The 8,480-nt window shown below is 41.4% G+C and overlaps 2 protein-coding genes across 2 annotated transcripts; one reads left to right on the top strand and one right to left on the bottom strand.

Moving 5' to 3' along the window:
- The first annotated feature begins 5 nt into the window (after positions 1–5).
- nudcd2 (NudC domain containing 2) lies at positions 6–3,766 on the top strand. The gene is made up of 4 exons (XM_033633533.2): positions 6–405; positions 2,104–2,152; positions 2,251–2,402; positions 3,314–3,766. The coding sequence occupies exons 1-4, from the start codon at positions 217–219 to the stop codon at positions 3,395–3,397; spliced, it is 474 nt and encodes a 157-aa protein (XP_033489424.2). The 5' UTR covers positions 6–216; the 3' UTR covers positions 3,398–3,766.
- On the bottom strand, positions 3,726–8,215 carry ccng1 (cyclin G1). The gene is made up of 6 exons (XM_033633532.2): positions 7,978–8,215; positions 6,155–6,418; positions 5,800–6,053; positions 5,355–5,433; positions 5,081–5,191; positions 3,726–4,888 (listed from the first exon to the last, which is right to left on the bottom strand). The coding sequence occupies exons 2-6, from the start codon at positions 6,416–6,418 to the stop codon at positions 4,697–4,699; spliced, it is 900 nt and encodes a 299-aa protein (XP_033489423.1). The 5' UTR covers positions 7,978–8,215; the 3' UTR covers positions 3,726–4,696.
- Between the last annotated feature and the right edge of the window lie 265 nt (positions 8,216–8,480).

The following is an 8,480-nucleotide window of genomic DNA, read 5'->3' as shown; positions in this document are numbered from 1 at the left end:
AAGAAGTTTCGAGAGAGTGAGGGGCAAAACAACATGGCGAGAGATAACACAACTACGAAATACTGAAACTAATTAAACCTGAGATGCTCACAACAACAGTCCTTTAAGGAGTCGTAAGGATAAAGTGTTAGCATAACTTCTCCGTCAGTCACACACACTGTAAGTTAGTTAGTCAGCTGACGTTAGCCGACCTGTCAGCCGGTGAGAAGCCGCAGCATGTCGGTGCACTTCGAGGAGAGGAGTGGTGTTGTCCCCTGCAAGACACCCTGGGGCTCCTGGTACCAGACCATGGAGGAGGTTTTCATCGAAGTCAATGTGCCTCATGGGACTTCTGCTAAAGAGGTCAAGTGTCGTTTGGGATCCAGAGACATCGAGCTTCATGTCAAAGGGAAGGAAATAATTAAGGTAAACACCCAGTCAGCATCATCTTAACCAATAGAAGTAAAGGTAAATGAGGAAGATGCGAGATTCTCTTTTCTCACATATTTTCTCTTTGCACTGTCTGAATCTATTGTAATGCAGAATGTAAAAAACAGGATACTATTTGTTGTCTATCTGCTGTCCCACTGTAATAAAAATGTTAAAGGTCCAGTGTGTAGGATTTAGTGGCATCTAGTGGTGAGGCTGCAGAACTGAAACCTCTCCCTTGCACCAAGGTGTAGGAGAACTACGGTGGCGGACGTGAAAACATGAATGGCCCTATGTAGTACCAATCAGTATGTTTACATGCACAGTTAAGTCGAGCTATGATTATAGCTTGACCAGGCCACTTAATTGGACCACAGTCCTTGTCCCAGTATACTTGTACAGGAGGGTTTATTGACCAAATTTCTTGACCAAAGTATGTCCGACTCTGCTGCGATTGGTGGCAATACGCCCCCTTTCAGCTTGTTAGTATTGTATTAATATTCCAGTAGACCTATTACAGCACAGACCAAACAATCAACAAACAAAATAGCTATGGTTAGCTATCGCCAAACTGTTATCATGGTAGACAACTTTATAACTCTGTACATTTCACCCATCCAAAAACGCACAGCTTTGGATGCAGATTTCACCATGTTGTTACTGTGTTCCTCTTGTGTTACGCAATTTCTGGGTCAAAGCCCGGGCCGAAACTGTGGAGCATACGCAGAGTGCCTAGGCCAATTTGGGTCCTGTATACATGCAGGAGTGAGAAGACTCCCTGTCGCATCATCTGGGTGTTCGATTTAGATGGTTTCAGTCAGACTAACATGTTCACGTGTGTTATAAAAGTCCAGTTTTAGTCAGACTAACACAAAAAAATGTTTTTCTCTAATGTCATGTAAGCATACTGTTTGGTTTGTCCGTTCTGGGCCACTGTCCATAGATATATTGGCTAACAATTCTTTTTGTCAACTTTGTCGGGTAAAATCACTTCTGGTAACGTTACCGTTCATAGCAGTGCAGAGAACTGCTCAGGAGAGTGCCATTTAAGATTGTTTTGTTCATTAAGTCAACACGTCAAAATGCCAAAGAGCTTCTATGTGACTGGCTATATGACTGGCAAGCTCATTATTAGCAGAGGCTTGGCGAGTGTAAAATACTTTACTCATACTTGTACTTGAGTCATTTTTAAGCTAGTGCGAAGGTAGTAGTAGCATAAGACAACCTAAGGTATGATTCAAGGCCGATAAGGGTGAGTTTTCTCTCATATCTTGTCTCTTAAACACCAGAAAGGGCTTCAGAATAATCCAAGGCCATGTTGGCCTCAGTATTTATCAATCGAAATGTAGTTCAGTGTTATGAAATGAACCAGAAAGGATGAAAAACTGAAGGTCCCTCAAGACTTTGCACTGTGCAGACCACAGGATACACACCACCTTTCCTTTAAAAAAAGATGGCTGCAATGTAATGAAGTCGCATTGACTTCAGTTACACTGTTTCCACCAATAGATGCCCCTAAGCCCCACACACCGGACAAAAATCTGGTAGAGAAACATGTCTTTGCTTTGCATACAGGCTATAAAGACTTAAGGTTTTCAGATCTATAAACTTATACACTGAAAGTGGGAGCACTTGATTTTTTTGAATACTAAGTGAACACATACATTAACGTCTCTTCTTTTTACACTCTGTCAGGGTAAGTTGTTTGACACAACCATGTCTGACGAGGGCACATGGACATTAGGTAAGCTGCATGCCTCTAAGCAACATGCTCATGAACTTCGACTGTGATGTACAGAAGCCACCCTTATCTCACTCCTGTTTACCTCTCTTTCTGCTCAGAGGACAAATGTCTCATCCGGATTGTTCTGATGAAGACTAACAGGGAGGCAGGGAACTGCTGGTCCTCCCTGCTGGAGGGGGAGTACTGTGCAAACGCCTGGGTCCAGGACCAGATGCAGAGGAAGCTCACACTGGAGAGATTCCAGCGGGAGGTTAGTTTAATTAAGTGCCCACTGAAGGGTCGTGGTGTGTGTTGCCAAGACATTATTACAAGTCAGCAGACGCACACCTGTCTCCCTCTACATATGGCCACATCAGTGTGACTCTGTTAGCCAGGTAGATACCTCTTTTTAATAAGCCACCCCTAATGAATGGCTTAGAAGATGGAATGGTAAATGGACCTGCTTTTACGCTACATGTCAAATTCACCCATTCAGACATACATTCACAAACTGGTGGCAGAGGCTACCAAACAAGGTGCCACCTGCACACATACACTGATGTCACAGCCATCAGGAGCAATTTGGGGTTCAGTATCTTGCCCAAGGGATCGATTAGTGGACAACCCACTCAACCTCCATAGCCACCTGCAAAATCTCTCATATTAGTTGTGACTAATAGCTTTATTGATGGTTTATAAATGATTTGTAAGCTATTAATAAATGCTCGTAGATTTCTTACTTTCTAATAAGCCATCAAGTCTGTGGTGATAAGATGCCAATAAATTATTTTTTTTCACTAATTGGCAATCTGTTCTAATCAATGTACTTTAACTGCTCCATAAAGCACTAGTAAATTATTTATTAACAATTAAATCAATGTTTGAAGCTTTTAAACCCTCTTATGTTCCTTATTAGAAAGTGGTACTGCCAAATAGAAACTTGATGACATCACTTTGCCGCAAAAAAGACTTGGTGTGGTATGGAGATGTTTTGGATAAGGAAAGCAATGTGATGTGGTTTTAGTTCATTTATACGTGAACAATGAATTTATGCTCAGAGCATTACAGATATTAAATTGAGTGCAGGTTTGTTTGAGTATTGTATGAATGAACATGCACGCTAGCCTTGATAGGTGGCAACAGGGTTCCAAATAATGATTTACTTGCACTCTTCTTTGCTAGAATCCAGGATTTGACTTCAGCGGTGCAGAGATATCTGGGAATTTTGCTGGTGGTGGTCCAGACTTTTCCAGTTTACAGAAGTGACCGGTGTTGTGGTGCCAAAAACATGTTACATGCTGGAGATGTCACCTCACCTCTGCCAAATGAACACTACTGAGGACATCGTTGGCGTGCAGAGGACCAGTGGATTAATCAGAGCTCCTGAGAGAAAAAGATTTGCCTTCAGAACTTTAACACCAGGTGGTCTACAAGACTGTACTGTTCAACAGAGAGACTCTCTGGCTTGTTTAGGCCTGATTTGGCAAGTTGCAAGACTCAATATACAGGCAGAACGATTTAAAGAAACTGTTCTATCTGGTTGTAAGAAGCCTTTGTGATGTGTCTTTTAATAATGAGAAGAATGCACAAGCAATAGCTTTTCAATAAAGTTTTATTGAAAGGTACAAGAACATAGGTTAACAAGATGGTGTATTCAATTAGCCATTTTGAATTTGAGAACACATTTTATTTTTACCACTAAAGGAAACTTCTACTAGACGGGGAAACTGGCAAAGAAAATGCAATACAAATTCCAATCCACATTTCCACTGCAACAACCTTTTTTTTTTAGTGTTCTCTGCATAATTGACAACTGAAACCAATCAATACATGTGGTACTTCACTCTGTGTAACTGGTGAAAACAACTCATCTGTAACCACTTATGACATTTCAGCTCTAACAGTATGGTCAGCCATACAGACACGATCGTCAGTAGCCTCACTTCACTGGAGAAAACCAGAGCTCCGTCGTTGTATCAAAACAAAAACAAAAAAATCATCACCTTGGGTAGGAGTGTGCATTCAGGACAGTTTAGCAACCTAGGGTGGGAGTTAAGGATTTCGGGCCCGATTTCTTGGTTACATTTTTGCTGTTCACAAAATCCTTCTCCCTCCTCTTCCACATGGTGGACTGAGGACCTAGGTGGTTCTATACTTAGTAGCTTAAAACCAGCAACCCGTTCCAGGGAAATACCAAACACCTTGGTACGGATTTTTAACAAGAACATACTGTACACTTGTGCAAGCAACTCAACCAGGAAAGTAAAACTTAGCAGGATGGCAGTAGATAAACCTTTCTGACGAAGCATTACTCCTTGTCATTGGGGCAGGTAACATACAGTGTGCTTGATGAATGAATAATGGTGAAACAAAGTCAGGGAAAAATAACATTTTTAGCTTTTCCTTAAAGAAATCCATCATCACAGATGAAGATCTGTAAGGAAAATAACTGGAGCTGTACGTGGGTGACCATACAAAGGTTGAATCCAATCAGAGAAAAAAGATCATCTGGGGACAGCTGTAATTTTCCCCTGCATGTAAGGTCACCCGTTCGTACCTCCAGGTTTAACAAGCTGACTCAGGAATGGTGGGAAGATGAGTGATCTTATAGTAGCTGTGCTTCAGCTGACGTGCAGTTCTTCCCGAAATAGTCCAGCGAAGCCTCTGGCTGTTAGGCCTGGTGCACCTGGTGGTGGCATATTCAACCAGGCATTTTCCAACCAGCTCTCGCACACAAATCAGGTCCCCGTCTCTGATCTGCAAAAAAAAAAAAAACCCCACACCATACACCTGAGTGTCTGTTCTTTAACGCAATAGTAACCAATTTCCACACATACTCACAAACAATCTTTGGGCTCTGACCAAACATAACTCCCAAAAGCAGAAAGATTATTTATGAGTTGTCAATTGCAGAACACATATTTAAGATTGTTGACAGCTGGTGCTTACATTCAGCTGCTGCTGCAGACTGTTCAGGGCCTCTTGTATTTTCTCAGTGTGCTCAGGATCATGTTGTTCCTGGGCCTCATAACACAGGAGAGCCATGGCGAGCATAGATGGCTGCAGAGAAACAGAGAGGTTCAGCTTTTTGACTTTTAATCAAATGGTTAGGAAAGCAGAACAACTGGATCAATTTGACATTATGAAATAATCTTATACAATATAATTCCAACTGGAAATAGGCCACCGTTAAAATGCTGGCAGACCAGTTATTTTGGCCTACCTTTATTTTGGAGAAGACAAACGAGCAGTGACAGGCTTTCAGCTGAGCCTCCAGTCTCTCAAGGCTCAGTATCTTCTTGCTGTAAAAAGAAAATGCTTTTAGAGTCTAGATGGCAACGTATTTATAAGATGGATGTGAAGCAGAGCTCAAAAGATTTGCGATCAATCTTCCCATGTCAATTCAGTGACAAAAATGATTTATTTTAACTTAAGCACAACAACGTCATATCACTGGTAATGTTTTGAACATATTTCTATATTTGTTTTACAACACGTCACATGAATCTACATGATTTCACATAGGACTGTGCCTTTTGGCCTTAAAAACATTATTGGCTAGTGTTCTCTTTAAAGCCAAATATGAGAAGACACATTTTAGTAGAGTAAATATAATCTTGTTGAGTCATGGTTCAGCCCTGCAGGTTGATGTGACCGTCTGTCCTTACGTCTCAGTGTCGAGCTGCTCCTGGATGTGGCTGTGAAAGAGGCGGATGAAGCGGAGGGCTGTGGGGGCCTTCACCTTCCAGTACAGCTTCTCCATTATGATTTTCTCCATCCTCATCATGTCAGACACTGTAAAGCGATTCTGACTGATGCGGATCAGTTCGTTGGCTAGAGGCACGTTCTTCTCCTCTTCTGCGGACTTCACGGCAATGTAGAAGCAGCAGAGGCCCACGCAGGACAGGTGCTTTGGTTGAATCTGTGGAGGACAGGAAAGGGAAATTAGATTATACAACAACCTTTATTATGTCTAGTCAGGAAACATGATGCACTTTTATGGGCATTAATGGATTTACAAACCTTCATTACAGAAAGGAATCGATCCAACAAGCTGATGGCCAGTGAGAAGGTCTCTGAGCTGAAACCAAAGAACCTGGTCAGAGACAGCAGGTCCTTCACCTCCAGTTCTCTCAGTTTGGTGGTCATTCTGAGGCCATTGTCCTGGGAGCTCTCGATGAGCCTCAAGCCGCTCAGCTTTGGTTGATAACGGCCCTCCAGATCTGTCAGGGCCTTCAGCTGAACTGCAAAGGGCTGGGCTCCGGGTCCTGTCACTGTGTCAATCATCTGTACAGATAGGAAAGAAGAGCTCAATAATACTGATTCATTCTTGCAAAAAAATCTTTATTTTTGACTACAAGTCTCAGCACTGATAATGTGAAAAGAATAACATGGATATGATGACAAAGCAGGTAGACATAACCTGTTTCACTCTGTTGTAAGATTCAAATAAGTTACAAATTTGCATCCGTGAACTGAGACCAGAAAAAGACAGTGGCTGCATAATGTTAAGATAGCCAAAGCCAAGATGATATCTAGCCTTTAATGGTATATCAGCCAATCTCCTCGTCCTACATAAAATGTCATCTCTCCAATAGGGCTGCAACTACTGGAAATATTTTTTGTCAATTCATCTGATGACTATTTTCTCATTTAATTGGTTAGATGTTTGATCTATAACATTACAGAAGATGAAAAAATGTTGATCAGTGTTAACAAAAGCTTAAGATGGCATCCTCAGAGGTTTTGTTTTGTCCACAACTGAAAGATACTGTGTTTACTGTCAACAGAGGAGTGAAGGAAACCAGAAAATATTCACACTTGTGAAACTGGAATCAGAATTTTGACTTCTATTCTTTAAAAGATTATACAAATCCATTGTTTGTTCATCAGATTAGTTGGTGAAAATTTAAGAGGGACAGCTAATTAATTAATTCATTGTTGCAGCTCTACTCTCTAATGTTAGCAGCTGGGGGAAATACTATTTGAATGAAATGTAAATGACATCTAATGGTTGGTTCATTTTAAAACAGCTGTACTGCAATACAAATTATTTTTTAGCACATTTCAGCATATCACCTTGATGTTGTTTACTAATAAGAATAGACCTGGACGGGGGATATGAAATGCTCAGGAGTAAGTGAGACATGGGAGTGTTTCCAAATGTATAAGCTATCGAGTAACAAGCCTTCCCCCAACAGCTGTCATTGAACTGGACTCAACTGGACTTGGCAAAGGGTGGTGCTAACTTACAACATAGATACATAACGGGGGCAGGGACATGTCAAAGTTTCTCACGTGTTGAAAGAGTATAATATCATGTCTACACCGATACAAGTTCCTTAAAATATATAAATAACTGTGTTTTAGTAACACGTTTGATAGCCAGGGCACATGATCAGGCTTTATACCAGAGAAGCAGGCCATGTGAGTGGCACAGCCGGACCTGCGTCATGTCGGGACATGTCCCTGCCATACACACCAACGGAAAGCTAACACAGAGCCTAATGACAACAACCACAAGTCAGATAACACAGTTTAACAAATAAATCAGTGGCTAATACTACAAGACACAACACAGCGGGTGTTAAATCAGTTGATCGTTGTGCTTTATGACGGCGAAGGGAAAATGACAAACTAATCTGACGTCAACAACGTAACCGTTAGCTAACGCTACAACCACTAAAGCTAACATTAATTTCCAACGTTCACAGCGTTAGTTTAGTCTCTTTTCAGTTACGGACAGCCACGTAACGACGTGTTACAAGGTTTTAAATCCCCAGTCCCACTTCAGCTTTAATATATAGTCAGTTAACATGATATAGAAGCAAGATTGGTTAACTTACCTTGGACGAAGTTACGTTGTCTTTAATGTAAGGAAAAAACAGCGATGGGAAAAAGCCTCCACACGCTTTGGATAAGCGAGTGAAAAGAGGTTTAAAACACAAAAACGTGTAAGTATGTACTTTCAGTTAAGAAAGTTTTAAGCATAGGTTAATTTCTGCCTATGCACACCCCCCTACCCTTGGCGTAAGGCGACGGGGAAAAGGGCAGTCTGTGTATTAATGCGGGCATAAAACCAAGCCCATGACCAAACATGGTGAGCTTTCATTGGTCATCGACGGACGGCCTTCCGTATTCTAGATTTTGATTGGATATATTTCCAGTCATTCACAATTAAGTCCCGCCCCATAAGGATTGGGGGGCCAATCACAGGGAAGGAGGCGGGACATGGCCGTGACTTGCTATCCACTGTTACTTCATTATTATACTGGCAATAAAATAATGTTGCATTTACACTAAAATCACTTTCATTTTCAACATTAAAGCGGCACAATTTACGAGTTAA

Source organism: Epinephelus lanceolatus, chromosome 7, assembly GCF_041903045.1.
Source record: "Epinephelus lanceolatus isolate andai-2023 chromosome 7, ASM4190304v1, whole genome shotgun sequence".
Taxonomy (NCBI): Eukaryota; Metazoa; Chordata; class Actinopteri; order Perciformes; family Serranidae; genus Epinephelus; species Epinephelus lanceolatus.
This window is presented reverse-complemented; position numbering and strand designations above follow the sequence as displayed.